Here is a 13,842-nt window from a genome sequence, read left to right as displayed (position 1 = left end):
CACTCAATTGCCCACCATTGAGAACATCCACCATAAACGCTGCCTGGACAGGGCGAAAAGCATTATCAAGGATGCATCTCACCCTAACCATAGACTTTTTACTCTCCTCCCATCTGGTAGGTGCTACAGCAGCCTCCACTCCCGCACCAGCAGGCACAGGAAGAGCTTCTTCCCTGAGGCTGTGACCCTGCTGAACCTCACATCACAGCACTAAGCAGTATTGCAACGTATTGTACTGTCTCAGTACTTTTATATTTGTGTGCTGTAGCACTTGCTTTTTATTCGCAGTTATTTTGTAAATAAGACTATTCTTTGCATTTCTGGTCAGATGCTAATTACATTTCATTGGCTTTGTATCTGCACTCGGCACAATGACAATAAAGTTGAATCCAATCTAATCTCTCCCTCTCCCAATGTACAGTGCCCTCCTACATCAAATTATCCACCATTGTCCCTGTACCAAAAAAGACCAAGGTAAGAAATATGCCTGAATGACCGGCGTCCTGTTGCACTGACTTCAATAACAAGTAAATGCTTTGAGAGGCAGGTCAAGGACTACATCTGCAGTATGCTATCATCCAAACTCGACCCCCTACGATTTGGCCACTGACACAACTGATCGACAGATGACGCAACAGCCACTGCTCTACATACCGTCCTCACACATCTGGAGAAGAAAGATGTTTATGTGAGAATGCCGTTCTTGGACTACAGTTCAGCATTCAACACTATAATTCCATCCAAGCTTGACAGGAAGCTTTGAGAGCTCGGCCTTGAGCCTGCCTTGTGCAGCTGGATCCTGGACTTCCTGTCAGATCGCTGGCAGGTGGTAAGAGAGGGCTCCCTCACCTCCACCCCTCTGACTCTCAACACAGGAGCCCCTCAGGGCTGTGTATTAAGTTCCCTCCTTTACTCCCTGTATACCCATGACTGTATCGCCACCCACAGCTCTAATCTGCTAATTAAATTTGCTGACGACACTACATTGATTGGCCTTATCTCAAACAATAACGAGGTGGCCTACAGGGAAGAAGTCATCTCTCTGACACAGTGGTGTCAAGAAAACAACCTCTCCCTCAATGTCGCAAAAACAAAGGAGCTGGTTGTGGATTACAGGAGGAATGGAGACGGGCTAACCATTATTGACGTCAATGGATCTCAGGGTGAGAGGGTAAACAGCTTTACTTCCTCGGCATCCACATCATCGAGGACATCCCGTGGTCTGTACACACCAGCTGTGTGGTGAAAAAGGCATAACAGCGCCTCTTTCACCTCAGACAGTTGAGGAAGTTTGGTATGGTCCCCCAAATCCTAAGAACTTTCTACAGGGACACAATTGAGAGCATCCTGACTGGCTGCATCACTGCCTGGTATGGGAACTGTACCTCCCTTAATCGCAGGATTCTGCAGAGAGTGGTGTGGACAGCCCAGCGCATCTGTAGAAACATAGAAAACCTACAGCACAATACAGGCCCTTTGGCCCACAAAGTTGTGCCGAACATGTCTCTACCTTAGAAATTCCTAGGGTTACCCATAGCACTCTATTTTTTTGAGCTCCGTGTACCTATCCAAAAGTCTCTTAAAAGATCCTATTGTATCCGTCTCCACCACCGTTTACGGCAGCCCATTCCATGCACTCACCACTCTCCGTGAGTGAAAAACTTCCCCTGACATCTGCTGTGTACCTACTCCCCAGCACCTTGTAGTTATGAACTTCCCATGGGTCAGGACATTTACAAAGACAGGTGTGAAAAACGGGCCCGAAGGATCACTGGGGAAATGAGTCACACCAGTCATGGTCTATTCCAGCTACTACCATCTGGGACACAGTACCACAGCATAAACAACAGGACCAACAGGCTCTGGGACAGCTTCTTCCACCAGGCTATCAGACTGATTAACTCACGCTGATTTGAGTGTATTTCTATGTTACATTGACTGTTCTATTTATTATAAATTATTATAAATTACTATGATTGCACATTGTACATTTATACGGAGATGTAAGGTAAAGATTTTTACTCCTCATGTATGTGAAGGATGTAAGAAATAAGTCAATTCAGTTCAATTCAGTATTGACACTTCTTGCAAGAATGCACAGATGGCTAAAATTAAATGATTTAATTTTAAAACCTAAAATAATAAAAAAGTAAGGAGATGCTGAAGTTTCCTGTCTAACATTGCTGCTAGCTGACTTACTGTCATGTTCTTGCAATAGTATTGCCTATTTCTTTAAATGCCAGTCACTGATTGGCTGAATCAGAGAGCAGATCAGAATCAGGTTTAATATCACCGGTGCATGTTATGAAATTTTTTGTTTTGCAGCAGCAGTATATTGTTCAAGTTCAAGTTTAATTGTCATTCAACCATACACGAATACCCATGAATAGAGCCAAATGAACCAGGGTTACTCTGGGCCAAGGTGCAAAACACAGCAGAAGGCACATACAGCACATATATGATTATAAGAATATATAAGATAGCAGTAAAGTAGAGTCATACGGAAAAATATAGTCCAAGTCCCTGAGTCCATGGGTGTTGTAGCAGTCTGCAGTTGAATATAATACGGTTTATCTTTTGCTGAGCAGACACTAGGGATTGGAGGGGTGGGGGGGGGGGAGCACCGACTCCAGCTTGGATGCGCGCCACACTGCCTCCGGCACTTTGATGGAGCACCCGACTCTGTTGTCTCCCCCTGGATGGTGGCCAATAGGCAACATCACAATTTGAGGCCACGCAGCTCCCCTGCCGTCCGCCTTTGCTGCTTGCCAATAAACCAATGAATTGGACTTGCAGAGTTCCACACCACAAATGTCCAACAGGGACATTGCAATCACTGGAAAGGTGATTAAGACGATCACCCGCTGTTAGACTGGACACCTCCTTTGCACGCCAATGCCTCTCTGTCACAGGCAGCATCATAGTCCATGCCAAGTTCAGCTCCTTCAGTTTCTCTGCCAACAAGCAAACTGTTGATGGAGTAGACCTGCAGTACTTTAAATTCCTGAAGTCCAGCAGGGTCATGCGATTGTAAAAAAAAAGTGTTAAAAAAGACAGTATCACCTTTGGTTGACCCTGTCGGAGCTGTTGCGTCTGAGCACCATATTATCAGAAGGGATTGCAATACATAGTAATAAAAATTATAAATTGCAATAAGGAGTATATATAAAAAACATTGACTGTGTGTCTTCAGGCTCCTGTACATCCTCCTTGATGGTAGCAATGAGAAGAGGGCATCCTCCTGGGGGATGGGGGCCCTTAATAATGAATGCTACCTTTTTGAGGCATTGCCTTTTGAAGTTGTCCTGGATGCTAGGGAGGGTAGTACCCATAATGGAGCTGGCTGAGTTTACAGCCTTCTGTAACTTTGTCTGATCCTGCGCTGTGGCCCCTCCATACCAGAGGGAGATGCAACCAATTAGAATGCTCTCCACAGTACCTCTGTAGAAACTTGTGAGTGTCTTCGATGACACAGAAATTCTCCTTGAATTCCTAATGAAATATAGCCACTGCTGTGCCTTCTTTGTAATTGCAAAGGTCCTGTTTGTATTCAAATTAGGAATCCTCTGAAATTCACAAGGTTCTGATGGCCATTTTATGACTGAGAGTATACTTTCTTAATATGGGGCCTGTAAATTTTCAGCTGGTTAGATAACTGTAAAGGAATCTGGGGCAAGCTTTGTGGAATACTTGCTTTGCAAAGAGAGTGTGGAGAAAGCTGCAAGAGTCTGTGTCATGGTTCATCCTAATGGACTGCATGGCAGAGGATTCTCTGATCTACGGGCTGTTCCCAGGGCCACACACGGAGACAAACATCAAGTGCTGCTGGCAGATCATCAACACCTTTTGGTCGCCAAAACTAGGAGTTCTACCAGCCCACTGGGATGTCCGTAGAGGAATGCTGCCAACTAGCACAATCCAGGCTGCAGGAGTATGTGATGAGAGACACAGTGAAGCTTGTTGTAGCCACTGTAAGGGCTCAACGGAGAAGGACAACAGTAATGGCTTCTTATGCTACTGGACAGGGAGTCTGGGCTGGGTGAGGAAACGCCTTAATTATTGCAGTAATACACTAATCCAGGGGACCACATGAGTGGCAGCAGTCCTATTGGTTTTAAGGAATGTAGTAAAACACTACCTAGTGTACGGGTGGGCTGTAATTCATATTTATTCATGCTGATTTTTTCATTATTATGAATATAATTTATTCTGATTGCATGGCTTCAAGGAGTTGGAGTAATTCTCCAACTTCCATGAAGCTAATCTGGTTTGTTTGCGCTCTGGGTATCCCAATCACACATTCCTGATGCAGGGATTCGATCCAGAAAGTTGTCGATTCCTTACCGTCCACACATGCTGCTTGAATTTCTGAGTTCTTCCAGCAGATTGCTCATTACTTCGGATTCCAGCATCGGCAGACCCCTGTGTCTCCAGCCCTATTTCCAGTTATCTCAACTTCCAAACCCCAGTCAGGGATCTAAACTCTACACAGCACACCAACTGATATAAGATAGAACAGGAGTTTGACTCAGATGTTCACTTTCTGCCTGCAGCCCCTCTGCCAAATATCAGTGCCACCAAGTGACCAATGGGCATGCTTTGCCTACTGGCTGCCCAACCTCCACACCAAGAGAAATCTATTTCATTGGTTTTAAGGCATTCACTTATAACTATTAATGCTACCACTCTGATAGTGCACAGCAGAGTTTACTTTCTGGGAGCTGGAGGGTGGGTGCCAATTCATTTAAACCTGACTAACATTTGGAACTGATCTGTAAATCAAGCACCTTTTATTAAGATGACTGGTTTTTAAAGCTGATCCATATCAGCAAGAATTTATAAGACTGAATATTAACAAAATATGTCCATTCTGTGTCACTTTTACTTACAAGCAATGATGTTCCCATATCTGTTCTTAGAACGGTTTTCCTCTTTCTTGGCAGTGTCCCAAGCTGCTGACTGTCCTTCTGGCAAACTCTGAAAAGCAAGGAACGTGGCTGTTTGAAAAATTGCTTTTAATAAATAACCTGCAGATTGCATTGAATACAGAATGTGCCAAACCTTTCATAACACTTTGAAGTACATCAACATTTTTGATTCCTGCAGCTTCAATAGAAATCAGCAAATAGATATGATATTGTCTCTACAAATCCTGCAGTAAACTTGTCAGAAACTCAAATGAATGTGGATTTATTAAGAAAACCAATTACATTCTGCATGGTAACAAAGCTGGAAAATATGTCATAGGAATGAATACTCTGAATACAAATTGGCATTTGACAGAGAAACAACAGTTGGCTATCATCACAAAGCTTCAAATCAGTTAATATTGTAATGATGAATAATATCTTACACCATTGAATTTTAAACATCCTTGTGAGAATTTGAATATTGGATGACAAGCTGGAAATTAAATGAACAGATATTAGCAAATGAAGGAAATACATGATTTGAAAGGACCCATTGTATAATTGATCAGCGAATGAAAATCATTAAATTGCAGAACCTGGAAATCTGAAATTAAAATAAAAAAAATTCTTGAAATACTCAGCAGATGAGGTTGTGAAGAGAGAAATACTGCAGTGTCACCGGCCTAAGCTGATAAATCCATGACAGGCAATTGAGATTTATTGATGGATGCATTAATGTAAATTGTTTGTCTGCCTAAACTGATATCCCAGTGGTATCTCATAAGCTAGTTTCATGTCTGTAGCATCATAATGGGGCTTACTTTTTGTTGAACAAGTACTGGCTATTTCACTATTCCAAGGACTCTCTTATTTTAGATCTGAGCAAGTAATGACTTCTAAGTAGCTTCACTTTTCTCCCCCCAGTCACAAATATTTCAGAAAGCAGATGTTCACTGATGCTTTCGAGGTTGAAATTGATTGCACCATAAATTTGTTAACTGCTTTGGAGGACTGCACTTATGTCACCTGACATTCCTGTAAAGGCATTGAACAAAGACAAATTTTAAGAAAGAGTGAAAAGAAATATTTCAAAATAGCAAGTTCAGGCAGCAATCGCATTCAGATAGGAATGGGTCAAATATGGAGTTATTGAGTCATAGTAAAGCACAGCACAGAAACAGACCCTTCGGCCCATCTAGAGCATTCAGAACCATTTAAACTGACCTGAACTGGGATCATAGCCCTCCATACTCCTCCCATCCATGTACCTATCCAAACTTCATTAAACATTAAAATTCAGCTTGCATGCATCTTTTGGGCTGGCAGCTCATTTAACACTCTCATGACCCTCTGAATGAAGAAGTTTCTCCTCATGATTTCCTTAAACTTTTCACCTTTCACACTTAACCTACGACTTCAGTGAAAAAAGCCAGCTTGCATTTACCCTATCCATGGCCCTCATAATTTGTATACCTTTATCAAACCTCCTCTCAATCTTCTACATTCCAAGGAATAATGTCCTACCTATTCAATATTTCCTTATAACTCAAGTCCTCCAGACTCGGAAACATCTTTGTAAATTTTCTCTGTACTCGTTCAACCTTATTTACATCTTTTCTGAAGGCAGGTGACCAAAACTGCAAACAATACTCCAGATCAGTCCTCACCAATGTCTGATACAATTTCAACATAACATAACATCCCATCTACTGTATTCAATACTTTCGTTTATGAAGGCCAATGTGCCAAAAGCTTTCTTTCCAATTCCACTTTCAATGAATTATGGACCTGTATTCCCTGTGTTCCACCGCACTTGTCAGTGCTCTACTGTTCACTGTGTGACCTACTCTGATTGATCCTACTGAAGTGCAACACCTCGCACTTGCCGGGATTAAATTCCAAATGCAATTGCTCAGTCTATTTTTCCAGCTGGCCCAAATCCTGCTGCAAGCTATGACAACATCATAATAGCCCGCTAATATTGAGGAATTTGTGCATTCTGTGACCAGCTACATGGAGAAGTGTATTGAGAATGTTACTATCACAAAACATGCCTGGGTGAGGGCAGAGGTCCATGCATAGCTGAGGGATCGTGAGGCTGCCTTTAGATCCGGGGACATGACAGCTCTTAGTGAAGCAAGTACTGTGCTTTCCTGCTCCATCAGAAAGATGAAACAGAAGTATTCTCGGAGATTATACAGCCACTTCTGTGATACCAGGGACATAAGCCGCATGTAGCAGCGAATTCAGAGGATTACAGACTACAAGATTACCCTGCACGTCAGTGACCAGGATGCCTCACTCCCTGATAGGCTGAACGTCTATTATGTCCGGTCTTGATGCACAGAACAAAGTGCTGATGAGGAAGGCACCTGTCCCCCCAGGGGAGCAGACACTCCACCATGGCCAGAGTCAACAAATGCAACACTGCAGGGCCTGATAATATACCGGGCTGGGTTCTGAAAGACTGCACATCCCATCATCCCTCTGAAACTGCCCATTGTCCCCTCAGTTTTCCAGGTGGCAACCTTCATTCCAGTGTCATAGAAGGTGACAGTAACCTGTCTAAATGACTATTTGTATGGTGGAATGAACATAATCCATTATGAAATGCTTTGAATGGCTGGTCACGGAGCATATTAAAGACTCGCTCCCGTCTACGTTGGACCCTGTCCAGTTCGCTTTTCACTGAAGTTGATGCAATAACCTCTGCCCTCCACTCTGTCCTGTCCCACCTAGAAAATAGAGTCTCATATGCCAAACTGCTGTTTATGAACTTCAGTTCATACCCTAGAAACCGGCGGGGAAACTGTCCTCACCGGGTCTCAACACCTCCCTCTGCAATTGGATACTGGGCTTCTTAACAGTGGGCCACAGTCAGTCCGTGTGGGCAGAAACGTCTCTAGTCCTATTACGCTGAGCACTGGCACTCCCCGAGGCTATGTGCTTAGCCCGCTGTTGTTCACACTGCTGACGCATGACTGTGTCACAGGATTCAGCTCAAACTCTGTCATTAAGTTTGTGGATGACACAACGGTGGTCAACCTCACCAACGACAATGATGAGTCAGAGTACAGAGAGGAAGTGGAGCAGCTGGTGGACTGGTGTGAGAACAACAACCTCAGTCTGAGTGTGGAGAAGACCAAAGAAATCATTGCGGATTTCAGGAATATGCAGATGAAACATCTCCCTCCACGAATACATGGCTGCTCCATAGAGAGAGTTAAGTGCATCAAGTTCCTGGGAGTTCACATCATGGATGACCTTAATATCACCTCCCTGAACAAGGAGGAAAAGCAGAGCCTCTACCTCCTCCAGAGATGGAGGCAAGTGAGACTCCCCCACCCCCATCTAAACTGCATTTTATAGGCACACCTCTGAGAGCGTCCTGATAAGTTGCATCTCCATCTGGTATGGGAGCAGTCCAGCATTGGACCAGAAGTACTTACAAATGACTGTGAGAACAGCTGAAAGGATCACAGGGATCTCCCTACCAGCCATCGGGGACATTTATCAGGAGTGCTACATACCAGTGCCCTTGGTACTATTAGCGATCCCATCCATCCACCCAGTATCATCATTGATTTTCCACCATCAGGCAGGAGACTCTGACGCATAAAAACAAGAACAGTCAGAACAGTCATCATGAGAAACAGTTTCTTCCTTCAGGCCATTAGACTTCTGGACTCCCTGCCACATCACATTTGAAGTGTTACTGGATAATCTGTTCTGTACCCTACAATATTTAATTTATGTACTTTATTTGTGCGTAATTCATCTGTAGATTTGTTCCTCACTTTCATAAGTTATTGTGTGTTATGTGTACCACTGTGCTGTACACCTTGGTCCAGAGAAACATTGTTTTCGTTGGCAGTATACATGTATATAGTTAAATTACCATAAACTTTACTTGAATCGACTTGATAGTCTTCCTCGCTGTCCACTACACCCCCAATCTTGATGACATCTGCAAACTTGCTAATCTAGTTAACCACATTATCATCCAGATCACTGATATAGATGACACACAACATTGATATAGATGACTCAGCACTGATCCTGGCAGCACTCTATCAGTCACAGGCCTCCGAGAGGCATCATTCTCTGGCTTCTCCCACATAGCCAGTGTCTCATCCAATTTACTACCTCATCTTGAATGCTGAGCAACTAAACCTTCTTGACCAAACTCCCATGGAGGACGTCGTCAAATGCCTTGTGCCAATTGCTAACGCTGTCTGGAAGATTGAACCATTCTGTATTTCCTGATAATGAAAAATCTGATTTCCGGACACACGATGTAATTACAAATTCAAGTTTAAGTTCAAGTTTATTGTCATTCAACCATATGTATGTATACAGCTAAACATAACAACAATCCTCGGGGACCAAGGTACAAAACACAGTACACATATCGTATATAGCATATAAAGTAATATTAACACAATAATGTTAACAATAAAAAGAGTATTTTAGATGGACAAATTGTCACAAAGTGCATAAAATGACTTATGTTAAATGTACAACACCATAATGCTATTGGTATTATCATAAATAATGTGTACTGAGTGCTAGCAGAGTATTCAGAAGTCTTGCAGCCGGGGGGAAGAATCTGATAGTCCTTTTTCTTATACAGTGGTACTTTCTGCTTGACGTTAGGTCAAAGAGATTGTGGGACCCATGGAGTGGTTTTTGACAATGTTGAGAGCTCTGCGAATGCAGGGCTTCTGGACTATGTCCTGGATGGGGATGGGGCTGCAGAGAGAGGCCCCAGTGATTCTCTCAGCAGTCCTCACAATGTATTTCAGAGTCTTGTGGTCAGATACCTTGTAATTCCCATACCAGGCAGGGTACACTCTCAATGGTGGTTTGGGAGAATATGATTAGAATTGGGGAGGGGAACCTCAGTCTCCTCAGGAAGTGGAGGCACTGCTGTGCTTTCTTGACTAAAGAGGTCTTGTTGTGGGATCAAGTGAGATCATTCGTGATGTGCACTACAAGAAAATTGGTGCTCCTGATTCTCTCCACGGAGCAGCCGCTGATGTGCAGCAGGGTGTGTTCAACCTGCAACTTCCTGAAGTACACAATCATTTATTTAGTCTTGTCCACATTGAGACTCAAGTTGTCATTTTCGCACCAGTCCACAATCTGCTCTACCTCTTCTCTGTCTGCCCATTCATCATTGTTACTGACGTGACCAACCACTGTTGTGTCATCAGCAAACTTAAAAATGTGGTTAGACCTGGATCTAATAGCATAGTCATGTATCAGCAGCGGGCTCAGCCCTGGAGGGTGCTGCTTCACAGCGTAATGGAGCTAGAGACGTCGCTTTCTCAGACTGAAGTCTCTCCATCAAGAAGTCCAAGATCCAGTTACAGAGGGAGATGTTAAGACCAACAAAGACAGTTTACCCATCAGCTTCTGAGGAATGATCGCATTGAATGCTGATCTTAAGTTGATAAACAGCATTCTGATGTAGGTGGTACTATTTCCCTGGTGGGACAGGAATGAATAGAGGGTAGCAGCTATTGCATCATTTGCCCTCTATGGAGCAGAGACTGATTTGGGTGACTTGCAACCGGTAGGGGTCTAGTGTACTGGGAAGACAGAACTTAATGTAGTTCATGATGAGCTGGTCAAAGCACTTCATTATTATTGAGGTCAATGCCACTGGATAGTAGTCGTTATGGCAGGTAACTGTCAGCCTCTTGGGTGCTGGTTTGATGATGCAGCCTTGAAGACTGCAGGGTGAGTGAGCAGCTTCAGAGAGATGTTAAAGATGTCTGTGAGAACGTCTGCTAGCTGGGCTGCACACTTCTGTCTTCTTGTTACTTTCAGTGTTTCCATTTCTTTGCATCCCTGTCCCTTTTGCTTAATTAGAATAATGTTAAGTTGAAACTTGCTAAGTAAACATGGCAATCCCACATCTTCAGAAACTCGAAGCGATTTTTATCAGTACTAATACAAAGAGTGAAAGACCAGAAGTGAATCAATGCATTAACTCTTTATTCACTCAGCAGAATGGCAATATGTTCTTAGAACTGCTGAAACCCTCCTACAGAGCACCAGGAGAGGCTGAAGAGTGAACTCCAGAATAGATGCTAATTTCAATCACAAAAATGAACTATTTGATTAAGGGGAGTTTATTAAGGAGAGCTATAATGCATTCACATGCTGGATTATCAGACACTTTTTTTGAATTCTTTAAGAAAAGAATACTTCTTGAAATGGACCTCACAATTGTCCAGGTTTGGGAGAAGCATCTCTTTTTACTGGGTTCAGCCAATTTATGTGAAGATGAGAATATTGACTGTGAGTGGGTGAGATGGGAGAATGATTGCCTGCTCTCACCCACATGCTGTCAACAGTTGGGATAAATATTGGATATGGAAATGAGAAGTATTAAACAGTTTTTCCATCAATTTGCCAAGACCTGAACCTTGGTGGCCGGTTTATTCAAAGCCACATTTGACATCAGGGGAAACCTCAAGGTACTGCAATAGAAGTACACAGAAGCCCGGAACAAACTGTGGAAGGAGTACAGAATACTCCAAATTACTTAACTACCCACCCATTCAAGCAGCACCGCCCCGCTTGAAGAAGAATGTACTGATTCTGCAGGGGGTTCTATAGGCACCTCAAATCTCACAGAACTGGAGGATAAAGACAAAGAGTATGAGCATGAGGAGGATCGAGAAGGAAGAACATAAAACCAGTAAATCAGAAAAGGCAAGCAACTTGTAGTAAAATGGAGCCTTTACCATGAGTTTGCATCAGGGTCATAAAGCAAAACTTGAAAACGAGTCGCAAGGAGACAGTATAAAAAATGACCAATAGCTTATCATAAAAGCTAATTTTAACTGAGTGTTTTCAGGGAGAAAAGAGATACAGATGCAGAGACTTAGATGAAGTCATAACATTCAAGAGTGGCCTAAATAAATGAGAGTAGTTAAAGGTTTTGGATGGTTAGGGAATGGATGGGGTTTCTGGAGACATTGAGGTGTGATGACATGGAGGAAATTGAAAACGAGGGTGAAAATTTTAAACAGAGACAGAAGAGAGTCCAGGTGCACTCTGGACCAACAAACTTCAGGAGGAACAGGTGCCTACATTTTGGGTTGAGACCCTACATTATGTTGTAACTGGTTGAGAATTTCAAAGTGAGGTTCTGATTAACTTGAAAGATTGGCCAGCGAGTAGTTTATACTTTATACTTTATCCTCATACTTTAACTTCTTCATTCCCTGGATAATTCTCATGAACGTTTTCTGAACCCTCTCCAATGCTAGCACATCCTTTCCATCCAGTTCTTCTCAGGTCAGTTTATCTGACATGGTTTAACCGTTTAAATTGGCCTTTGAGATTTGAGAAGTGTGTTATCTAGCTTCATTTTAAGCCAAAGTCAACAAATCTCCAGTGACAAAATTCAAGAAGGCGATGAGAGTCATTATACATGGGGCTCTTAATCATCCGCTTGAATTGACTCCAGTTCTGAATCAAAACAATCAGTGTAAGATTTTTCATCATAATCACTCGATCAGCAGAAATGTGTATTTCGACATCAGCATGCAGCAAAATGACAAGATACTAAGAAGAGCAGTTAGTAAATTTTCTGAACTTCTAGGCAGCATGCTCACAGTGAGAATAGTTGGAGAATCAGTGTTGTGATCCCATTTCCAACTTATTCTTCTTCTGAACTCATTGGGAGTACAGATTGGTAAAATGATCATTGAACAAAAATTCCTCTGACGTTTAAAAACTGTAAAATTTTTTTTGAGAATCTTATAAATATAAAATAAGAATGACTACAGGAACAAGAGAACATATTTGTTGAATGTCAACAAATACACTCAAAAACTTCTGTAGTTGTACGGTGGAGAGCATTCTGACAGGCTGCATCACTGTCTCATATAGAGAGGATACTGCCCAGGACTGAAAGAAGCTGCAGAAGGTTGTAAATCTAGTCGGCTCCATCTTGGGCACTAGCCTAAAAGTACCCAGGACACCTTCAGGGAGTGGTGTCTCAGAAAGGCAGCGTCCATTATTAAGGACCTCTAGCACCCAGAGCATGCCCTTTTCTCACTGTTACCATCAGGTAGGAGGTACAGAAGCCTGAAGGCACACACTCAGTGATTCAGGAACAGCTTATTTCCCTGTGCCATCCGATTCCTAAATGGACATTGAATCTTTGGACACTACCTCACTTTTTTTAATATACAGTATTTCTCTTTTTGCATGTTTTTTCAAATCTATTCAATATATATAATTTACTTGTTTATTTATTATTATAATTATTTTATTTATTATTATTATTATTTCTCTGCTAGATTATGTATTTCATTGATCTGATGCTGTTAAGTTAACAAATTTCACATCACATGCTGGTGATAATAAACCTGATTCTGATTCTGTTTCTGAAATGCTATTAATGGTGAGAGGCCATGGTTCAGGTAGTGAAGAAAATGCACCATTCTGTTTTTTCACAGGATACAATGTTCTTCTTCACAGAGTGAAAAATATATAATCTTACCTTTAACCTGCATCTTAACCGAACAAAGCATTTTCAGTGGACTCCAGAGTGTTTTGTTGAAAAAATGACCTTAACTAGGATTAAATTGATTGAGCTGGCTATAATGATGTAAATTGAAAGCAGGAGGGCATTATAAAAGATGAGTCACCATGACAACAGAAAACACACAAAATTATCCTGCACTGAAAGCAGCTCTTCAAGTGCAAAATAATATGTTCTATTCTATTGAAGGATGACAGAAATTAGCTCTCGAAAAGGAAAAATACAGTGAAAACTGCTATATCTGTCAATAATACTTTAAAATTCCATTTTTTAATTGTTCCATCTTTCAGAAAGAAACATTTATTGACATAAAGAAATGCCGCGTGCAACATATTTTAGCAGCATCGATTTTTTGTGTGTTTT

The 13,842-nt window shown here is 42.1% G+C and overlaps 1 protein-coding gene across 7 annotated transcripts in view; it reads right to left on the bottom strand.

Annotated features, from left to right (window-relative positions):
- The window catches only part of LOC134342756 (receptor-type tyrosine-protein phosphatase T-like), a 1,640,095-nt gene that overhangs the window by 75,659 nt on the left and 1,550,594 nt on the right, over nucleotides 1-13,842 (bottom strand). For all 7 annotated transcript variants that reach the window (XM_063041291.1, XM_063041286.1, XM_063041287.1 and 4 more), the window contains one exon: nucleotides 4,890-4,977. In XM_063041291.1, the coding sequence (XP_062897361.1) occupies nucleotides 4,890-4,977 (88 nt within the window). The remainder of the gene's footprint in view (nucleotides 1-4,889; nucleotides 4,978-13,842) is intronic.

This window comes from Mobula hypostoma, chromosome 2 (genome assembly GCF_963921235.1).
Source record: "Mobula hypostoma chromosome 2, sMobHyp1.1, whole genome shotgun sequence".
NCBI classification, from domain to species: Eukaryota; Metazoa; Chordata; class Chondrichthyes; order Myliobatiformes; family Myliobatidae; genus Mobula; species Mobula hypostoma.
Note: the sequence above shows the minus strand (reverse complement) of the source record. Positions and strands in the feature narration are given on the sequence as shown.